Raw genomic sequence first — 21,936 nt, forward strand, 5'->3', positions numbered from 1 at the left:
TAAAACTACAGATGAGTGAGGAGAGCTCAGTGGATGACAGCTACCCTGTTTGTGGAGGTGTGAGTCTGTCAGAGGTCATGCATCTGAATCCAAGTGGCTCCTTTTCATGCTACTCCTACACAAACAGGCCTTATCTTTTATGTAGAATGTGAATTCACGCCACATCCATCATAATACAAATTAGACTGGTGGTTGCATCAGCCTTACAGACTCCACTTATCATCAGCAGGGCTACACATTTAAACCCAGGTGGTAAATTCACTCTTCATGCCCACACAGTTTTAAAGGATTTACTCCAAATGACTCAATAATCCACCACATAAGAGGCAAAAAAATAGGTTTGGGCCACACATGTCACACTTAGCCTGCTCATATCAAGCAGGCTGTGTACCACAATGATGAAGATGAACCACGTCAAACCACATTGTACCAGCAAAACCAGTACACCTGCCAACATTTCCTGAAAGGAATGCCCATAGAAAAGCTTCTATTGTCTCTCACCTCATTCGAGACCTCGGAGTATCAGGTCCAGGCTTGGGAATAAGTGTCCTTTACTTAATGTCTCTCTGCTTCCTTATTCTTCACACAAGCCTATTCAACCTTTCTCGGGCGCTGGAGCATCCTTCCGCTGGATCAGCGCCACTGCTTCCCTCTAGTCGGCCTGCATCTCTGTCGTTACAGGGCTACAAATCTGTTGAAAACGTGTATTCAGTCCTGTCCCACCGTCTAAATCAGAGCATCACAGAGGTGTTTTTTTTCTCCCTCCGTGTCTCCCCCCGCCTCACTCGTTCGGCCATTGCGCATCATCTCATCGGCATTGTGCGTATACGCCGCATACTGCAGTAGCCTCCGGTGCGTTCAGCGAGCAGGATGACGGAGAGCTCATTTGACTTGCAGCCCACTCTCATGTATGAGGGGTGATCCGTGCCACAAGAGCAGCAAGGGAGATGTGAGGATAGCGGAAGTGTATGGTGTGGTTGATGCCACAATCCGGGTGAGATGGCTGCAATTTCAAAACGGTTTGTGAAATAGCCATGAAAATAAATATAGGCTACAGATTACGGGGACAAGAAGTACTTTCAAACTACTTCATTTAATATTCTGTCAACTGGGATTTGGAAACATTTACATTTACAAATCACTGTTAAACAAATGTTAACAGTATGTTTTATGGTCTGGTTAGGGTTTAGGCACAAAAAAAGACTTAGGTTAGGTTAGGAAAATATCACAGTTTGGGTTAAACGATGACTTAAATTATAAAGTTATTAACATTCCTTGCTTAAAGTTGGGCAACTGTCATGGTCATGGCAACATGAACACAATGAAAATAGTTGTTGTTGGACATAGGAGGCAAATTGTGGTCTCCTGCAGCAAAGTCCACTTTTTGCCACTTATCTATTTAGCCATCCACCCAACCCGCTACCTCCAAACATAGCCACAAAAGAGTCTTCCAACTGAAATTGTTTGAAAGTTGCAAATCAAAGTGTTTAAAAATTTGTGACCATGTACATGAATCAATCGATTAAATTTTCAGGTTCATGAACTGTTGTGAAACTGGGTTGGCTTTTTGTGCCTCTCATGTGTTCATTAAATTGGAGTCACAGAGCTTAGCATCTAATTTCCAAAAAATAATTGGGCCGTTCTTAAAAAACCCTGATGCTCATTTAGCAACACTTAGCTACTGCTGTTTTAAAGATTCTTGTCTTTAAAATTATTATCTAATGATTTTTCTCACCAGTTTTCCAGGTTATGGCTGTATTTCCTCCCAAGATTGATGAATATTACATATGTTGTTGCTCTTTTTGTAAAACAGAAACACAATATGAAAGCATTACATTGGATAAAAATATAAAATATTGGAAATGAATGTCAAAATATAGCCTTCTATATGACTGATAATTAAAGTTTTTGTTGTTAAAAACTGTTGTAGCCTACATGTTGGTAAAGGTGATATGCTATTTCTGGCTACCATGTTTTTTGAATCAGGGAAAATAAGGTACAACTTGAGAAGCATGTTAAATGTATTTTTAATCAAATATTTTTCATAAAGAAAGAAGAGTGACATAATGACAATGTGGGTTACAGATGACTTGTTTTGACAGAGCAGTGTTTTGGAGGGGGTTTTGGCATCAGGAGTGTGCTACCCTTAAAAAAGACAATTCCCAGAATAGTTAACAGTGCAGTTGATGACGCTGCAGTCCTTCGCTTTTCAACCCCCCTGTGGCATTGTTAATATCACATACAGCATTAATCTCACCCTCACACACTCATCCTTGTAGCCTACGTGGCACAGCATCATCAAAGCAGTGGATGAGTGGATTGAGCACACACACACACACACACACACACACACACACTCACACACACAATGAAAAGACTTGATGCACCCCTGCACATGGTTCATCACTTTCTCCTCCAAACTCCATCCTGGTTTCAGGCATTACTCAATAAGTCTTATTCATAAGGTCTCTGATCTACAGCAGAAAGCTCCTTATTCTCACTAATGCAGAATCCCAAAACAGTGAATCCGCTCAGCTTTGACTGATTTAGGCTTAATTTTAAAGGTGGGAATAATGTCCTTTTTCCTCTGCAGGTAATACCAAGAGTTCTGATTTTAACTCAAGTAATCTATAATAATATATTATATATATTATATAATACAGGTGACAATGATCAGTCTTTCTGCATCTGTTACTTTTAACTAGCCATGACTGAAGGGATTCACCATTTTCTTTTATAGTGACCAAGACGTTAAAGCTGCACAGAGAATATGAATAACTCTGGAGGGGTGTGCGTAGCTGCTTTGTTTTTACCATGACTGGAGTACACCAATTGACTTTGAGCCTAAAGTGCCTCTAGTTATTTTTTTTTTACATTGCCCTCAAATCACATGCATAGTGCAAATAAACTAATACAGCCCTGACTGGTTGAAGAAAAACTTCTTGTATCTGTTGTTTTTAAGGAGTTTCCCCCTGAAACACTGACATTGGGTTTCACATTCACTGAGTGATTTCATGCTAACCTATTAGTGTGCACGAACTGTAAGTACTCTGTTGGCCTACCAAGTTAATCAATACCATTGAATTACAAAACACACCTGTTATGACCTGGCCTAGGGGAAACCCTGCTGCAACATGAAAATGAGACTCCCCTCCTCTCAGCTCACAAGAACCACCAACAACAAGGATTTTTTTTTGCAATCCTTTAAATGTTAATTTCATACTTTTGGCTTCAGGGTGAGCTAACAGCAAAACAACAAACAAAAGAGAACTAAAGCTAATCAACCCAAAATTACTCACACAGAAAGAAACAATAATAAATATCACTAACCTAACAGAAACAGGAGAAAATAAACAGAAATGCTACCCACCCCATGGTTGGGGGTGGTTTTGACAGTGGAGCAGTTGAGAAAAGCCCTGGTAGGGGTGCATACAGCCTCAAACTGTACCTGGAACCTCATTTGGTTCAACACAGCTTCATTATCCTAAAGTCAAACTCTCTAAAATGTTTCCTGATGGAGACTCGACCTGTGATAGATGCAGACTCTCACCTGCCTCTCTATCTCAGACATTTTCACAATAGTAATTCAGTTGTATCGGATGATAGCCATTTTTGGCATTGTAGGAGAGAATAATAATAATCTTTGTGGGACTAAACTCAAAATAAAAAATGTCACAGGGCATGGAGATTGATCCTTCTCCACTGAATCCTCATCTACCGTAGCTGGACTCGGTGGCTCAGGGAGGTGATCCAACATCTCAAACTGGAGATTCACAGTACAAGGTTGCTCCGATAAATTTGAGAGAATTTGGAAATCATTATAGGATTACATAAGGGCAAAGCTCCAACCCCCCACCTTCTAAATGGAAAAGTCACATTTAGTTATTATCTAGTATCTATTTCTGTCTCTGCAGCCCATCACAATGAGATAAGCCTCAGGCTTTCACTTTTTACATCTGCTTGTTTGTTAGTATGCATGCATGTATTTGTTTTTTGATGGGTTTTTTGTGTTCTTTTTCTATTGATGTGTGGCTGTTCTGTGTTTTCTTAAAAAAAGCCAATGAAAATATATTTAAAATGGTGATGTGTACTTTAATGGTTACCAAGTTTAACGTTTTGAGTTATTACAAAATTGAGTTGTAGAATAAAAATGTGAGATAGTTAATCCAAACTTTAATTTACAAACCATGAGCATATACATTTTTTATCACTAACTTTTAACATTAACTTTATCTGTTTATTAAGTAAGGAATTTGAGTTTGTCACTTGTCACTTTTTATTTCTTAAGCCTCTCTCGGACCTGCAAAGAACATTAGAATTTTTGGGTGGATTTGTACCTAAAACCTCAAAGGCCACAGCGATCAAAAACAAATCACACATTGTGTAGTGAGAAAGAGACACAAATACACTTAATTGAATCCATTTTTGTGTGAATATTATTTTATTGATGTAACATCTTAACCAACAGTCTCCAATGCAGCTTTGACAAACACTTGGCACTGAAACCCTTATTGTCTAAAAGAAACAAAAATCAAAGACTTGATTAAACCAGAAAGGTAAAAATCTCTATACACATAGATACTACTCAGTGCGTGTTACCTTAACATGTCACTACTCTTGTTCCAGCTTTTTGAAAAATCTATTGTTTTTTCACCTGCAAAACAGGCACAGTGTTAACATTGTTAATGGAAAAACTTGATATGGAGTGGATATGTTAGGACTTCTCGATGCATTTCATCACACATTTTCATTCCAGCTACCAGCCAAGTAAACTAAAGGCAACCAAGTAAAGTAAAAAGTAAGGTGTTCATTCTCAAATGCTTTACATCTTGCTTGAAAAAATAGCTCATTATTTAGGAAAATCTGATCTTGTAAACTGTTATCTGGTAAGTAAATGGCTATAGTTCGTGTAAAATCATCAGTATTCAAAAGTGTATTTTATTTTAATGTCAGCAATATTACAGTAGATGTTTTATTCTGAAATGGCAAGTATTGCATTTGGGAATGAAACCTAAACATCTGAATGTTGAAACAAAGACAGCACAAGGCTTTTCACCTCCTTCTCAAAGCAATTTGGGGCAAAGGTAAAGGCACCTAAAAATGCTTCTATTAATCTGATACCAATCTTTTTAACATACACAGTTTCTTAATAGAGCTTAAAATATGTATATATTAAACTGAATAATGTCAGATTATCAAAAACAAGGAAAATGTGCCTTGGTCCTCTTGTCTTAACCCCCTCTCTACTGTCTTTAGATGAAATAGCTTGTTGGCTTTAGTACAAGATCAAGGCTTGCCGCTTGTTAGCCAGTCTGTCATTGTAGCCTTATGGTAAAGTAGTTTATAGGAGGTTAGTTATTGTTACAGAGTCAAGTTAAAAAGGTTTTTACCTTTAAAACTCCATTCAGTTATTTTGTTATAGTGTCCAACAACACCCCTAAAACCCCAAATTTCCTCCCAGCTCAATGCCAATGTTTTGAAACTCAACACAGTACACAGCTGAGTTTCAAAACATTAACGTCAGTCAGGAGATTAATCTTGACGCTAAAAACCCAATCCTAAAATATACAGTAGTGTAGAGTCTTTTTCTGGCAGTGTACAGGAAAAAAATAAATTAGATTAGCAGCAGGTTGACCTAAATGTTTGAGAGCAACCTGTAACCAGAAGGTCACAGGTTTGATCCCCACAGCAGAAAAAGAGTCCAGAGTGTCCTTAGGCAAGACTCACTCACTGTGACTAGCTCTGGGTAACAGCACCAGCTAAATTCTTAAAATATAATAAAATTATATGGCAGAAAATGAGAAAATCCTATAATCTCAAAAAAAGCTCATGCCTCTTGCTCAAGACAAACAGAAAAGGTTATCAGGTCCAAAAATATAATTTCTACTCCTGACACTTGGTGAATATGAAAATAATTACATTTTGTACTGAAGGGATACTGCTTCAAAAAAGCAATTATAAGTTGTATTTACATAAATATTATTCTGGCCTGTAGTGTAGTGGTTCAAAATGAACTATTTTGAACTTTATAAAACCACAATCAATGATGCTGATGATCAATATGAAAATATGATGAGTCACTGCAGCGCATTTTGAACACATGAACAACAATACATAATGAAGCAATCTGACATGTTTACATTCAGAGTGAAACCTTTAAAACCAAACAAAATCTGATAAATAATTTGGACTAAACTAACAAAACTTGAAGAACAGTAACAAAAATAGTCACATTTAAAATGAAAAAATGGAAGTATATATTACTCTGCTGCTGTAATAATGACAATAATGCTGGTTGATGAAATGTCATTGCTTTTCATCACATTCATACCTCACCTATTAAAATATAAAATAAAGACTTTTTATTCAATAGAGGTTTGCCATGTTGCAGGCTTAGCTTACAAGAACACTGCAACCTCACCAAAGAAAAAAAAATATTAAAAGACATTTAAGATATCATTACAGCATCCTCAGTAGTTCTCAGAAGTCCGACACTTGACGAGTTGTTGTCGTGGTTGTCGAAGATTCACCTGTTTGCATTTCAGTGGTGACCATTTGATGGGTGACTCTGGAGGTTTTTGTCACCATGGTGACTGTCCCTTCCTCAGTGGTGGAGACATGGTGCTCTTCAGACATTTCCTGGGTGGTGAAGTCGACTCCTGAGGTGTGGAGACAGAAAGACCCCAAGACGTTGGCCTCACCTCCAACCTCCCCCTTCCGCTGGGCTTGAGGAGAACCCTCTGGGGTTATCTGGAGGAAGCCTGGGGGAGGAAGTGAGGAAAGGAAATAAGTGAAGAAATTAGAGGAAAGGAAACAAGGAGAGGACAGCAGGCCAGATATCAAGAAGAGGGAGTGTAGAACTAAAGAAGGAAAAGACACTTAGTCTTTTGTAGCAGAGACAAAACAGAAGGTGATAAATTAATCATTTGTACAACAAACACAGGCAAAACACAACACAACAAAAGTAAAAGCAAGGATGAATTGTGTAAAATGTATTGTATATTGTCATAAACTCTGTTATAATAGGTATAAAGTATAAAACACACATACAAGGCAAATACAGCATATACATAGGCATTGAGAACTATTGTTAATTTTGGGTTATTGTGCACTTTTCTCTTTTTTAAAAAGTGGTTTAATATTGCACCTCCATAAAGTTGTGAAAGACTCAAGACAGATTAAGTAAAGCAGTGCAGTGACTTTTAGTCCTTAATAGGCACATTTCGACCCAAGGATCTTTCCTCAGGGGCTAAGAAGCTTTTGAGGAACTCAGTTCCTCTACTTGCATTTCCATTGGAGGAACTAGGGTCTAAATGAAGTTCCAGGGATATTGTTTTATCCCCTGAAAAATCCTTGCCCGAGGGTGAGTATTTTATAAAAGTACAGGGGCTGAAACACAGGCATTCCTAAAACAAGGAAGTACTCTGGTATCAATATTAGGATGAGGGGAAGATATTTCTTTTGGTATTTGTTTGTTGATATCAAAAGTGAAATTAGGCTTTGTTGTTGGCTTCCCGACTCATTTTTAAAAAAGAGAAAAAGAGCGAGGTAACAAGCAGGGAGTTTTTTTCTTGTGTGAATACTGTTTGTTTTTTTATCTGTTTTTTTATTACTCACAGGTCTTATTAGCATGATCTACCTGGTTCCTCAGATGTGGTGGAAACCCAAACAGTATTTCGCAACAGGGATTTTTAGTTTCAAGTTTAGTTCCTCTGGTTCCAAAGTACCTACAACTTTTGATCAAAAAGCGGCTAATATGGGTACTACACTTCCCATAATGCAAATCGAGAGCAGGTGTTTACCAGGCAGGGAGGGTCCATGTCTTTCAGTCTCAATTCCCTTAATTTGTCATACAGTGGTCCGTTAAAAAATCTCTATTCTCTAAACCTAAACTGAGGTAAGCCTGGTGACATCAGTCAGGTAATTTTTTGGGTATGGACAAAGAACCACCAGAGCAAAAGTCTACTAATAGTAGCCTTTGAAAATAATGGGAGTTCCTCTTTAAGAAGTACTACAGTAAATAAAACACTATTAGCCTGTGTCTGTGTCAAGTTTTTCAGGTTGTAATTTCCTTTATCCTTACCTGTGGAGTGTGGCTTCAGGGTCAACTTAGGGACCTTGAACCAGGGGGAAGACCCTTTTTCTTCAGACTCCCACTCCCTGCATTTGCTCTCCACCTTTCCCGAGCTTAACTCCATGGTAAAACCAGAGGGGGACTCTGAGCTGTCCCTGTCCAGCATGTCTGTTCTGGCGTGAGATGACACCACATCCTTTGAGGACTCCTCATGGAAAACTTTAGTGTCTCCCCTCATTTTTGCTGGTGATGAATCTTTTTGTAGTTTTGCACAACTTTCGGTGTGCTTCTCCACTGCAGCCAACTTGCCATATGGAGAGGTCAACTCCACATTTGGAAGTTTGATTTTACTACTGAATGTCCCTTTATTGTCCTTGGAGCCCTTGTGAGGATCTTTTTCACCGTTGAGACTTGAACTTGAGCCTTCGCTCTTGACATCAAATGACCCTGATTTGCCGGGAGAAAATGACACTTTAGGCATTTTCAACTTCCCTCCCCTTGACTTCTCCTCTCCCTCCCCCTCTTTCTCTGTGCTCACAGCAGCTGATATGTCTTTGGACTTCCCAAAGCTTGACTTCATTTGGCTTTTGGGCACCTCTGTTTGAGCATTACCTGTTGTCTCCTCTACTTGGACGCCTGCGCACGCAGCAGGTTCATCTGTTTGAGGAGGATTTACCAAGACAAAAACAGCTTTTTTTACTTTGGGCATTTTAGGGCCCTCATACCGAATTTCTGGCCCATGGATTTCCATCCTTCCTTCAGGAGAGGAGATGGAAGGTAATGGGACACCAAACTTAGGGATTTTGACTTTCTTTCCCTTTTCTGTTTTGTTCTCATCTTCATCCTGTGATGTACCAATATCAAACTCTATGTCTGGAATCCTGGGAGCTTTGATTTCTGCAGTGGATGATGAGAGGCCAACGTTTTCACCTGTTCCTGAGGTGGTTGAGCCTTGTTTGGTTTTCAGACTAACACTTGGTAATGTAATTCCTGGAACTGGGATATTAATACGATCTTTGTCCTCTGTATGCCCATTGGGGCCTGAGATTGTGGGACCAGAGATGCTTACATCAACGCCATGCTGTAATTTTTCTTTAAGTTGACCATTGTCATCATCACCATTTTTGCTTGATTTCACTTCTGTTGTCACATCTTTTCCAGTTTTCTTTTTTGGCATCCCAATCTTGAATTTTGTGCCTTTGACTTTAGGCCCTTTTACTTTGCTGCTAGTTCCTGCGTTGTTGAGATCCAAGTAAGGTAGTTCAACTTTTTTCCTGTCCTTCTTGTCCTCTCCCCTATGAAGTCCTAGATCAAGCTCTATGTCTCCTTTGGGAAGTCTGATATCTATTGTTGGCATCTTGAATTTCAGACCTTTGTGCTGTCCCACAACATGCAAATCAGCTTCCCCATGACCTTCTGTGTCTTGTTTTTGTTTACCAAGTGTCACATCAGTGTCCAGATCTGGTGATGTGACTTGTGGCACTTTAAGTTTCCCTCCTGTCTCAATGGTTGGTGAATTAATTTCCACTTCACCAGACTTACCCTTTGGCACTGATACATCCCCCTTTAGGAATTTAACATCTGGGCCTTTGACTTTTCCTCCTGTGGCTTCCATCTCCAGAGCAGGTGCTTCAATGTCTTTACTTTTACCTTTTGGAAGTGAAATATCAACCATTGGCATCTTGACATGTGGCAACTTTATGGTCCCTCCTTCTGCCTCCACTTTCTGCTCTGGTGTGTCAACATTTGCCACTCCTTTAGGGATAGTTATGTCAACATTAGGCATCTTGAACTTTCCACCCGCACCCTTAATTTCAACTTCAGGACCTACAGTCTTCCCCTTTGGCAGTGACATGTCTACTGAGGGCATTGTCATGTGTGGCATTTTAAATTTGCCTCCCTCTCCCTCAATCTCCAGCTCCACTCCTTCAATTGTGCATGATTTTCCTTTAGGTAGTGAGAGGTTGACATTTGGCATTTTCATATGAGGCATTTTGAAATTTCCCCCTGTGTCTCCCTCTATCTCAACATCTGGACCTTCAACCTTTCCTTTGGGCAGTGAAATATCAACTGAAGGCATAGTAATGTGTGGCATTTTAAATTTGCCACCTTCTCCTTTAATCTCCACCTCTGAACCTTCAACCTTTCCTTTAGGCAAAGACATGCCAACATCTGGCAGTTTCATGTGAGGCATTTTGAATTTTCCTCCTCCATCTCCCTTTATTTCAACATCTGGACCTTCAATCTTTCCTTTTGGCAGAGTGATATCAATATCTGGCATTTTCCAGTGAGGCATTTTGAACTCTCCTCCTGTACCTCCCTCTATCTCAACATCTGGACCTTCAACCTTTCCTTTGGGCAGTGAAATATCAATTGAGGGCATGCTGACATGTGGCATTTTCATGTGAGGCATTTTGAATTTTCCTCCTTGTCCCTCCATTTCTATTTCAGGTGTCTCTTTTTCAGCACCTTTGACTTTTGCTTTAGGAAGAGAGATGCCAAATTCTGGCATTTTCATTTGAGGCATTTTGAACTTTCCTCCTGTATCTCCCTCTATCTCAACATCTGGGCCTTCAACCGTTCCTTTGGGCAGAGAGATGTCAGCATGTGGCATTTTCATGTGAGGCATTTTGAATTTGCCTCCTCCTTGTCCTTTCATCTCAACGTTTGGACTTTCAGCCTTTCCTTTGGGCAGTGAAATATCAACCGAGGGCATGCTGACATGTGGCATTTTCATGTGAGGCATTTTGAATTTTCCTCCTGTGTCTCCCTCTATCTCAACATCTGGACTTTCAACCTTTCCTTTGGGCAGTGAAATATCAACTGAAGGCATAGTAATGTGTGGCATTTTAAATTTGCCACCTTCTCCTTTAATCTCCACCTCTGAACCTTCAACCTTTCCTTTAGGCAAAGACATGCCAACATCTGGCAGTTTCACGTGAGGCATTTTGAATTTTCCTCCTCCATCTCCCTTTATTTCAACATCTGGACCTTCAATCTTTCCTTTTGGCAGAGTGATATCCATATCTGGCATTTTCCAGTGAGGCATTTTGAACTCTCCTCCTGTACCTCCCTCTATCTCAACATCTGGACCTTCAACCTTTCCTTTGGGTGGTGAAATATCAATTGAGGGCATGCTGACATGTGGCATTTTCATATGAGGCATTTTGAACTTTCCTCCTGTACCTCCCTCCATTTCAACATCTGGACCTTCAACCTTTCCTTTGGGTAGTGAAATATCAACCGAGGGCATGCTGACATGTGGCATTTTCATGTGAGGCATTTTAAACTTTCCTCCTGTACCTCCCTCCATTTCAACATCTGGACCTTGTACTTTTCCTTTGGGTAGAGAGATATTGATATCTGGCATTTTCACATGAGGCATTTTGAATTTTCCTCCTGCATCTCCCTCTATCTCAACATCTGGACCTTCAACCTTTCCTTTGGGTGGTGAAATATCAATTGAGGGCATGCTGACATGTGGCATTTTCATATGAGGCATTTTGAACTTTCCTCCTGTACCTCCCTCCATTTCAACATCTGGACCTTCAACCTTTCCTTTGGGTAGCGAAATATCAACCGAGGGCATGCTGACATGTGGCATTTTCATGTGAGGCATTTTAAACTTTCCTCCTGTACCTCCCTCCATTTCAACATCTGGACCTTGTACTTTTCCTTTGGGTAGAGAGATATTGATATCTGGCATTTTCACATGAGGCATTTTGAATTTTCCTCCTGCATCTCCCTCTATCTCAACATCTGGACCTTCAACCTTTCCTTTGGGTGGTGAAATATCAATTGAGGGCATGCTGACATGTGGCATTTTCATATGAGGCATTTTGAACTTTCCTCCTGTACCTCCCTCCATTTCAACATCTGGACCTTCAACCTTTCCTTTGGGTAGTGAAATATCAACCGAGGGCATGCTGACATTTGGCATTTTCATGTGAGGCATTTTAAACTTTCCTCCTGCATCTCCCTCCATTTCAACATCTGGACCTTGTACTTTTCCTTTTGGTAGAGAGATATTGATATCTGGCATTTTCACATGAGGCATTTTGAATTTTCCTCCTGCATCTCCCTCTATCTCAACATCTGGACCTTCAACCTTTCCTTTGGGTAGTGAAATATCAACCGAGGGCATGCTGACATGTGGCATTTTCATGTGAGGCATTTTAAACTTTCCTCCTGTACCTCCCTCCATTTCAACATCTGAACCTTGTATTTTTCCTTTGGGTAGAGAGATATTGATATCTGGCATTTTCACATGAGGCATTTTGAATTTTCCTCCTGCATCTCCCTCTATCTCAACATCTGGACCTTCAACCTTTCCTTTGGGTGGTGAAATATCAACCGAGGGCATGCTGACATGTGGCATTTTCATGTGAGGCATTTTAAACTTTCCTCCTGTACCTCCCTCCATTTCAACTTCTGGACCTTCAACTTTTCCTTTGGGCAGAGAGATGTCAACATGTGGCATTTTCATATGAGGCATTTTGAACTTTCCTCCTGTACCTCCCTCCATTTCAACTTCTGGACCTTCAACTTTTCCTTTGGGCAGAGAGATGTCAACATGTGGCATTTTCATGTGAGGCATTTTGAATTTTCCTCCTCCTTGTCCCTCCATTTCTATTTCAGGTGTCTTTATGTCAGCACCTTCGACTTTTGCTTTAGGAAGAGACAGGTTGATATTGGGCATTTTTATGTGAGGCATTTTGAACTTTCCTCCTGTACCTCCTTCTGTTTCAACATCTGAACCTTCAACCTTTCCTTTTGGAAGTAAAATATCAACTGAAGGCATATTAATGTGGGGCATTGTCAATTTTGTTTGTCCTCCCTCAATCTTCGCATCCACATCTGGTGTATCTACATCTGCAGTTTTCATTTTGGGCAGATTAATGTCAACATGTGGCATTTTGACATGTGGCATCTTCAACTTTCCTCCCTCGATTTCAACATCTGGCCTGTCTAATTTACCAGTCTTTCCTTTAGGCAGAGATATGTCAATATTAGGCATTTTGAATCCATGCATTCCGAATTTCGCCCCCTCTCCTTCTACATCCCCATCTGGTGTATCAATTTTTCCAGTTTTTACTTTCGGCAGGTTAATGTCAACATTGGGCATTTTGACATGAGGTATCTTAAACTTTCCGCCTCCATCACCATGTATATCAACATCTGGTGCTGCAAGATCTCCAGATTTCCCTTTGGGAAGGGATACATCTATTGTTGGCATTGTAATGTGAGGCATTTTGAATTGTCCTTCACCTCCCTTTAGTTCCACTTCTGGTCCATCAATGTTGCCTGTTTTTCCTTTTGTAAAAGACAAGTCAATATTAGGCATCTTGATGGTTGGCATGTTGAATTTGCCACCTTTCTCTGGCTTTACATCATGCTTTACTTTAGGCAAGGACACATCCAGATCTATTTTGGGGATGGAAACATCAATTGCTGGAATTTTGGGAATTTTGAGGTTTCCCTCATAACCTCTTAGATCAGCCTCTGAGACATCAACTTCTGCTTTGGGGAGAAGAACTTCAGTCTCTGGTGTTTTAGCTGCTGGTAGAGACAGCTCAACAGAGGGCATCTTGACCTTGGTCTTGGCTTCAAAGTCCCCACTTGGCTTTCCTAAATCTCTTTCTTTAGAGCCAAATCCTGGCATGGAGAACTTGGGTAGTTTGAGTTTCCCCTTTTTCAATTTAACATCAACATCAGGAGAAGATACAGACACATCTGCATTATTTTTTGATATTCCAAATGAGGGCATTTTGATTTTAGGTTTTTTCACCTTGACTTTTCCATCCCCATCAAACTCCACCGATGGTGCCCTAATTTCTCCCTCTACATGTGGTGGGCTGAGGGAAATGTCACCCTTAGGGCCTTGTCCTGATAGTCCCAAACCACCACTCTTAGACTTTCCACCAAACCTTGGAAGAGTGAAGCTGGGCCCTTTGAGGGAGACATTAGGTAGATCAAAACTGCCCCCTGAAGAAGGCCTGCCGCCCTCTGCTTTCAGAAGCTCCACTTCCACATCATCACCTTTAGGTTTGGCATGGCCAAAGTCTAGATCCACCTTCGGAGCTGAGATGTCAACTGTTGGTAGTTTGACAGTTGGGAGTTTGATGGATGCCCCTAGATCTTCTACACCACCTGTCTCAATATCTGCGCCCTTAACTTTCAACTTGGCTGTTTTAATATTTCCTTTGACACCAGAAATCTCCAAATCTTTTGAAGCGTCAGGAATACTGGCGTCCACTTTGAGGCTTTTGTCTTTCACACCAGAGGGGAGGCTGAGGTCGAGATCAAATTTGGGGAAATTTATGTCAAGAGTTGGCATGTGGAGCCTACCACTCTTTTTTCCGGACACATCAACTTTTGGCACTTCAAACTTTCCCTTTGCAGATAGTCCTTCAATATCGATATCTCCCTCCACTTTTCCCACTGGAACTGAAATGTCAACAGTTGGCGTTGCAATATTTCCTCCCTTCATATCCAGTCCTTCCAATTTGACACTACTCTCTGGCAGGTTCATCTTTGGAACTGAAACATCTATTTTGGGCATTTTGAATTTGCCTCCTTTCACTTCAGGGCCCTCAATACTGAGATCAGCTTTTCCTTCAGGTAGTGAAATATCAGTACTTGGCAAGTTTATTTTTCCTCCCTTGAGTTCAGGGGCGTCTATGTTGACCTCTGGCCCTTCAGCTTTCATTTTAGGAAGAGAGATATCAAAAGAGGGCATATGGAACTTGCCTCCTTTTCCACCATGCCCCTCAATTTCTCCTCCTGCCTTTCCTTTGAGGAGTGAAATATCAGTGTCTGGCATCTCAATCTTTCCTCCTTTGAAATCTGGTCCTTTTATTTTGACATTACCCTCTGGAAGACGCACTTTTGGTAAAGACATATCAAACTTTGGCATTTTAAACTTGCCCCCCTTCACCTCTGGGCCTTCAACATTGAAGTCTCCCTCAACACTCCCTTTGGGAAGTGAAATGTCAACAGTTGGTATGTTGATCTTTCCACCTTTTATTTCAGGACCCTCAAGGCTGACATCTACCTCTGGAGATTTGATTTTTGGAAGAGAAACATCAAGTGATGGCATGTTAAGCTTTCCACCTTTACCTTCAGGACCTTCGATGTTTATCTCTGGTCCTTTAGCTTTCATTTTGGGAAGAGAGATATCAACAGAGGGCATATGGAACTTGCCCCCTTTACCAGCATGTCCTTCAATTTCAATTTCTCCCTCTGCTTTTCCTTTGGGAAATGAAATATCCATATCTGGCACATCAATCTTCCCTCCCTTGATATCTGGGCCTTTTATTTTAACACCCCCCTCAGGGAGACTCACTTTTGGCAATGAAACATTAAATGTTGGCATTTTGAATTTGCCTCCTTTACCTCCAGGAACTTTGACATCTAAGTCACCCTCAACTTTTCCTTCTGGAAGTGAAATGTCACCTTTAAGTTCAGGTCCTTCAATGTCAACATCTCCCTGTACTTTTCCCTTTGGGAGTGAAATATCAATGGTCGGCATGTCCATTTTCCCCTCCATTTCTGGTCCTTCCATTTTGACATTACCCTCTGGCAGTTTCATCTTTGGGAGTGAAATATCAAACTTTGGCATTTTGAATTTGCCTCCTTTTAAGTCAGGTCCCTCAATATTGAGGTCAGCTTCAGCCTTTCCTTTGGGGAGTGACAAATCAATATCTGGCATGTTAATCTTCCCTCCCTTAATATCGGGGCCTTTTATTTTGAACCCCCCTTCTGGAAGATTCACTTTTGGCAATGAAACATCAAATGTTGGCATTTTGAATTTGCCTCCTTTACCTCCAGGAACTTGGACATCTAAGTCACCCTCAACTTTTCCTTCTGGAAGTGAAATGTCACCTTTAAGTTCAGGTCCTTCAATGTCAATATCTCCCTTTACTTTTCCCTTTGGGAGTGAAATATCAATGGTCGGCATGTCCATTTTCCCCTCCATTTCTGGTCCTTCCATTTTGACATTACCCTCTGGCAGTTTCATCTTTGGGAGTGAAATATCAAATTTTGGCATTTTGAATTTGCTTCCTTTTAAATCGGGTCCCTCAATATTGAGGTCAGCTTCAGCCTTTCCTTTGGGGAGTGACAAATCAATATCTGGCATGTTAATCTTCCCTCCCTTAATATCGGGGCCTTTTATTTTGAATCCCCCCTCTGGAAGATTCACTTTTGGCAATGAAACATCAAATGTTGGCATTTTGAATTTGCCTCCTTTACCTCCAGGAACTTGGACATCTAAGTCACCCTCAACTTTTCCTTCTGGAAGTGAAATGTCACCTTTAAGTTCAGGTCCTTCAATGTCAATATCTCCCTTTACTTTTCCCTTTGGGAGTGAAATATCAATGGTCGGCATGTCCATTTTCCCCTCCATTTCTGGTCCCTCCATTTTGACATTACCCTCTGGCAGTTTCATCTTTGGGAGTGAAATATCAAATTTTGGCATTTTGAATTTGCCTCCTTTTGAGTCAGGTCCCTCAATATTGAGGTCAGCTTCAGCCTTTCCTTTGGGGAGTGACAAATCAATATCTGGCATGTTAATCTTCCCTCCCTTAATATCGGGGCCTTTTATTTTGAACCCCCCTTCTGGAAGATTCACTTTTGGCAATGAAACATCAAATGTTGGCATTTTGAATTTGCCTCCTTTACCTCCAGGAACTTGGACATCTAAGTCACCCTCAACTTTTCCTTCTGGAAGTGAAATGTCACCTTTAAGTTCAGGTCCTTCAATGTCAATATCTCCCTTTACTTTTCCCTTTGGGAGTGAAATATCAATGGTCGGCATGTCCATTTTCCCCTCCATTTCTGGTCCTTCCATTTTGACATTACCCTCTGGCAGTTTCATCTTTGGGAGCGAAATATCAAATTTTGGCATTTTGAATTTGCCTCCTTTTAAGTCAGGTCCCTCAATATTGAGGTCAGCTTCAGCCTTTCCTTTGGGGAGTGACAAATCAATATCTGGCATGTTAATCTTCCCTCCCTTAATATCGGGGCCTTTTATTTTGAACCCCCCTTCTGGAAGATTCACTTTTGGCAATGAAACATCAAATGTTGGCATTTTGAATTTGCCTCCTTTACCTCCAGGAACTTGGACATCTAAGTCACCCTCAACTTTTCCTTCTGGAAGTGAAATGTCACCTTTAAGTTCAGGTCCTTCAATGTCAATATCTCCCTGTACTTTTCCCTTTGGGAGTGAAATATCAATGGTCGGCATGTCCATTTTCCCCTCCATTTCTGGTCCTTCCATTTTGACATTACCCTCTGGCAGTTTCATCTTTGGGAGCGAAATATCAAATTTTGGCATTTTGAATTTGCCTCCTTTTAAGTCAGGTCCCTCAATATTGAGGTCAGCTTCAGCCTTTCCTTTGGGGAGTGACAAATCAATATCTGGCATGTTAATCTTCCCTCCCTTAATATCGGGGCCTTTTATTTTGAACCCCCCTTCTGGAAGATTCACTTTTGGCAATGAAACATCAAATGTTGGCATTTTGAATTTGCCTCCTTTACCTCCAGGAACTTGGACATCTAAGTCACCCTCAACTTTTCCTTCTGGAAGTGAAATGTCACCTTTAAGTTCAGGTCCTTCAATGTCAATATCTCCCTTTACTTTTCCCTTTGGTAGTGAAATATCAATGTTTGGCATGTCCAGTTTTCCTTCAATTTCTGGACCTTCCATTTTGACATTACCCTCTGGCAGTTTCATCTTTGGAAGTGAAACATTAAATGTTGGCATTTTGAATGTGCTTCCTTTACCCTCAGGAACTTGGACATTTAAGTCACCCTCAACTTTTCCTTCTGGAAGTGAAATGTCACCTTTAAGTTCATGTCCTTCAAAGTCAACATCACTCCCTTTTGTTTTTATTTTAGGAAGAGAGATATCTAATGATGGCATATGAAACTTCCCTCCTTTAGCCCCATGTCCCTCAATGTCAACATCTCCCTTTACTTTTCCTCTTGGTAGTGAAACATCAATAGTCGGCATGTCCATTTTTCCTTCAATTTCTGGTCCTTCCACTTTGACTTTACCCTCTGGCAGTTTCATCTTTGGAAAAGAAATGCCAAATTTTGGCATTTTGAATTTGCCTCCTTTTACCTCAGGACCTTCAATATTGAGGTCAGCTTCAGTCTTTCCTTTAGGGAGTGACAGGTCAATGTCTGGCACATTGATTTTTGCACCTTTAAGTTCAGGACCTTCTATGTTGACATCTGGTGCTTTAGCTTTCATTTTAGGAAGACGGATATCAAAAGAAGGCATATGGAATTTGCCTCCTTTTCCACCATGCCCTTCAACTTCAATTTCCCCTCCTGCCTTTCCTTTGGGGAGAGAAATATCAATATCTGGCATCTCAATCTTTCTGCCTTTGATATCTGGTCCTTTTAGTTTGAGATCACACTCTGGGAGACTCATTTTTGGTAAAGACGCATCAAATTTTGGCATTTTAAAGTTACCCTCCTTCATCTCAGGACCCTCAACATCAATGTCCCCCTCAACATTTCCTTTGGGGAGTGAAATATCAATAGTTGGTAAGTTAATCTTTCCTCCTTTAATATCAGGACCCTTGAGGCTGACATCTACGTCTGGAGACTTAATCTTAGGGAGTAACATGTCACCTTTGATTTCAGGTGCGGTAATATCAACATCAACTCCTTTTGCCTTGATTTTTGGAAGAGAGATATCCACTGAGGGCATTTGAATTTTTTCTTTCATATTTGGTCCTTCCACATTGGCATCAACCTTTGGAAGACTCACTTTTGGAAAAGACACATCAAATTTTGGCATTTTGAATTTTCCTCCCTTCACCTCAGGGCCTTCAACATCAAGGTCAGCAACAACTTTTCCTTTGGGGAGTGAAATGTTCATATCTGGTCCTTCCACACTGGCATCAACCTTTGGAAGACTCACTTTTGGTAAAGAAATGTCAAATTTCGGCATTTTGAATTTCTCCCCTTTCACCTCAGGGCCTTCAACATTGAAGTCTCCCTCAACACTCCCTTTGGGAAGTGAAATGTCAACAGTTGGTATGTTGATCTTTCCACCTTTTATTTCAGGACCCTCAAGGCTGACATCTACCTCTGGAGATTTGATTTTTGGAAGAGAAACATCAAGTGATGGCATGTTAAGCTTTCCACCTTTGACTTCAGGACGTTCAATGTCTATCTCTGGTCCTTTAGCTTTCATTTTAGGAAGAGAGATATCAACAGAGGGCATATGGAACTTGCCCCCTTTACCAGCATGTCCTTCAATTTCAATTTCTCCCTCTGCTTTTCCTTTGGGAAATGAAATATCCATATCTGGCACATCAATCTTCCCTCCCTTGATATCTGGGCCTTTTATTTTAACACCCCCCTCAGGGAGACTCACTTTTGGCAATGAAACATTAAATGTTGGCATTTTGAATTTGCCTCCTTTTAAGTCAGGTCCCTCAATATTGAGGTCAGCTTCAGCCTTTCCTTTGGGGAGTGACAAATCAATATCTGGCATGTTAATCTTCCCTCCCTTAATATCGGGGCCTTTTATTTTGAATCCCCCCTCTGGAAGATTCACTTTTGGCAATGAAACATCAAATGTTGGCATTTTGAATTTGCCTCCTTTACCTCCAGGAACTTGGACATCTAAGTCACCCTCAACTTTTCCTTCTGGAAGTGAAATGTCACCTTTAAGTTCAGGTCCTTCAATGTCAATATCTCCCTTTACTTTTCCCTTTGGGAGTGAAATATCAATGTTCGGCATGTCCATTTTCCCCTCCATTTCTGGTCCTTCCATTTTGACATTACCCTCTGGCAGTTTCATCTTTGGGAGTGAAATATCAAATTTTGGCATTTTGAATTTGCCTCCTTTACCTCCAGGAACTTTGACATCTAAGTCACCCTCAACTTTTCCTTCTGGAAGTGAAATGTCACCTTTAAGTTCAGGTCCTTCAATGTCAATATTTCCTTTTCCCTTTGGGAGTGAAATATCAATGTTTGGCATGTCCATTTTTCCTTCTATTTCTGGTCCTTCCAATTTGACATTACCCTCTGGCAGTTTCATCTTTGGAAGTGAAACATCAAATTTTGGCATTTTGAATTTGCTACCTTTTACCTCAGGTCCCTCAATATCTAGATCAGCTTCAGCCTTTCCTTTGGGGGATGAAATGTCAATGTCTAGTGGAATAATTTTTCCTCCCTTAAGTTCAGGACCTTTAATATCAACATCAACTCCCTTAGCTTTGAATTTAGGAAGAGAGATATTAACAGAGGGCATGTGAAACTTGCCTCCTTTTCCACCAGGCCCTTCAAATTCAATTTTCCCCCCTGCCTTTCCTTTGGGGAGAGAAATATCAATGTCTGGCATCTCAATCTTCTTGCTTTTTATCTCAGGTCCTTTTAATTTGACATCACCCTCTTGAAAATTAACCTTTGGTGATGAAAGGTCAAACTTTGGCATTTTTATCTTTCCTCCTTTCCCTTCAGGACCATCAACATTTATGTCAACCTTGTCTTTTCCTTTTGGAAGTGAAATATCGACAGTGGGCATGTCCATCTTTCCTTTCATCTCTGGTCCTTCCACTTTGACATCACCCTCTGGCAGTTTCATCTTTGGAAGTGAAATATCAAATTTTGGCATTTTGAATTTACCCATTTCTCCCTCTGGGCATTCAATATTTATGTCTCCTTTGGTTTTTCCTTTAGGAAATCCAATATCACAGGCTGGTATTTCAAAATGTCCATCTTTTCCAGAGTGAATGTCAATATCAATATCTCCTTGTACATTTCCTTTAGGAAGCGAAAGGTCAATTTTTGGCATTTCAAACTTCCCACCTTTAACTTTCGGCCCCTGAAAATGTACATCTCCCTCAGGGAATTTTAGTGCGGGGACAGCAATGTCTACAGATGGCCGGCTGAATTTGCCATCTTTTCCTTCACCTTCTATGGAGATATCACCCTCAAATTTTTGCTGAGGGGGGGAAATATCAACAGAGGGTCCCTTAAGGCCAATATGTCCCTCAGGCATCTTCATCTTTGGTAGGGATAACTCAAATGTAGGCATCTTAAACTTGCCTCCTTTTGCTGAGGGTCCTTCAAAATCTATCTTATCCTCTGCTTTCCCTTTTGGAAGAGAGATATCAACTGTAGGCATGCTAATTTCCCCTCCTTTTATCTCACCCTTAAGGTCTAGACCTGACTCTGGTGATTTGACTTTAAATCCAGGACCTTCAACATCAACGTCACCTCCCTGTGATTTAATTTTTGGCATTGTCACATCTAAAGAAGGCAGATGTAACTTTCCTCCTTTGACTTCAGGACTTTCAATATCTGCTCCTTCTTTGGATTTCATCTTTGGGAGTGAGATGTCAAATGTGGGTTTCTTGAACTTAGTTCCGCTACCACCACTGCCCTCGAGCTCCATGTCACCTTCTACATTAGTCTTGGGAAGTGAAAAGTCAACATCTGGGAGTTCAGGGCATTCTAGCTTCACCTCTCCTTCACATAGTTTCATTTTCGGGAACTTGACACTGCCATCGATGTTCAAATCTCCCTCTATTTTTCCTTGGGGAACAGAGAGGTCGACTGTAGGCATCTTGATCTTTCCACCTTTGATTTCAGGTCCCTCTAAAACAACATCTCCCTCAGCCGATTTCATTGTGGGAAGAGATATATTACATGTAGGCATTTTAAACTTGCCTCCTTTTCCCTTGATGTCAACCTTACCCTTGGATTTACCTTTTGGTAGAGAAATGTCAACAATGTCATCCATTTTTCCTTTTGGCAGAGATACATCAATAGAGGGCATCTGCATCTGACCTCCACCCTCAAACTCTGGCCCTTCTATGTTCATGTGAGCCTCT

At 40.6% G+C, this 21,936-nt stretch overlaps 1 protein-coding gene across 1 annotated transcript in view; it reads right to left on the reverse strand.

The window, feature by feature from the left end:
- Positions 1-4,418: 4,418 nt before the first annotated feature.
- prx (periaxin) overlaps positions 4,419-21,936 on the reverse strand; it is a 43,223-nt gene continuing 25,705 nt past the window's right edge. Inside the window, exons 11-23 of the mRNA XM_053320169.1 lie at positions 21,103-21,767; positions 17,985-20,898; positions 17,246-17,750; positions 17,061-17,185; positions 16,388-16,895; positions 15,959-16,327; positions 15,681-15,898; positions 15,258-15,605; positions 14,648-15,086; positions 12,074-13,453; positions 8,348-11,956; positions 8,084-8,302; positions 4,419-6,761 (exon numbers count right to left, since the gene is read on the reverse strand). Coding sequence (XP_053176144.1) covers positions 6,481-6,761; positions 8,084-8,302; positions 8,348-11,956; positions 12,074-13,453; positions 14,648-15,086; positions 15,258-15,605; positions 15,681-15,898; positions 15,959-16,327; positions 16,388-16,895; positions 17,061-17,185; positions 17,246-17,750; positions 17,985-20,898; positions 21,103-21,767 — 11,580 coding nt within the window. The 3' untranslated portion in view covers positions 4,419-6,480. The remainder of the gene's footprint in view (positions 6,762-8,083; positions 8,303-8,347; positions 11,957-12,073; positions 13,454-14,647; positions 15,087-15,257; positions 15,606-15,680; positions 15,899-15,958; positions 16,328-16,387; positions 16,896-17,060; positions 17,186-17,245; positions 17,751-17,984; positions 20,899-21,102; positions 21,768-21,936) is intronic.

The sequence above is a fragment of the Scomber japonicus genome, chromosome 6 (genome assembly GCF_027409825.1).
Source record: "Scomber japonicus isolate fScoJap1 chromosome 6, fScoJap1.pri, whole genome shotgun sequence".
In the NCBI taxonomy this organism is placed as follows: Eukaryota; Metazoa; Chordata; class Actinopteri; order Scombriformes; family Scombridae; genus Scomber; species Scomber japonicus.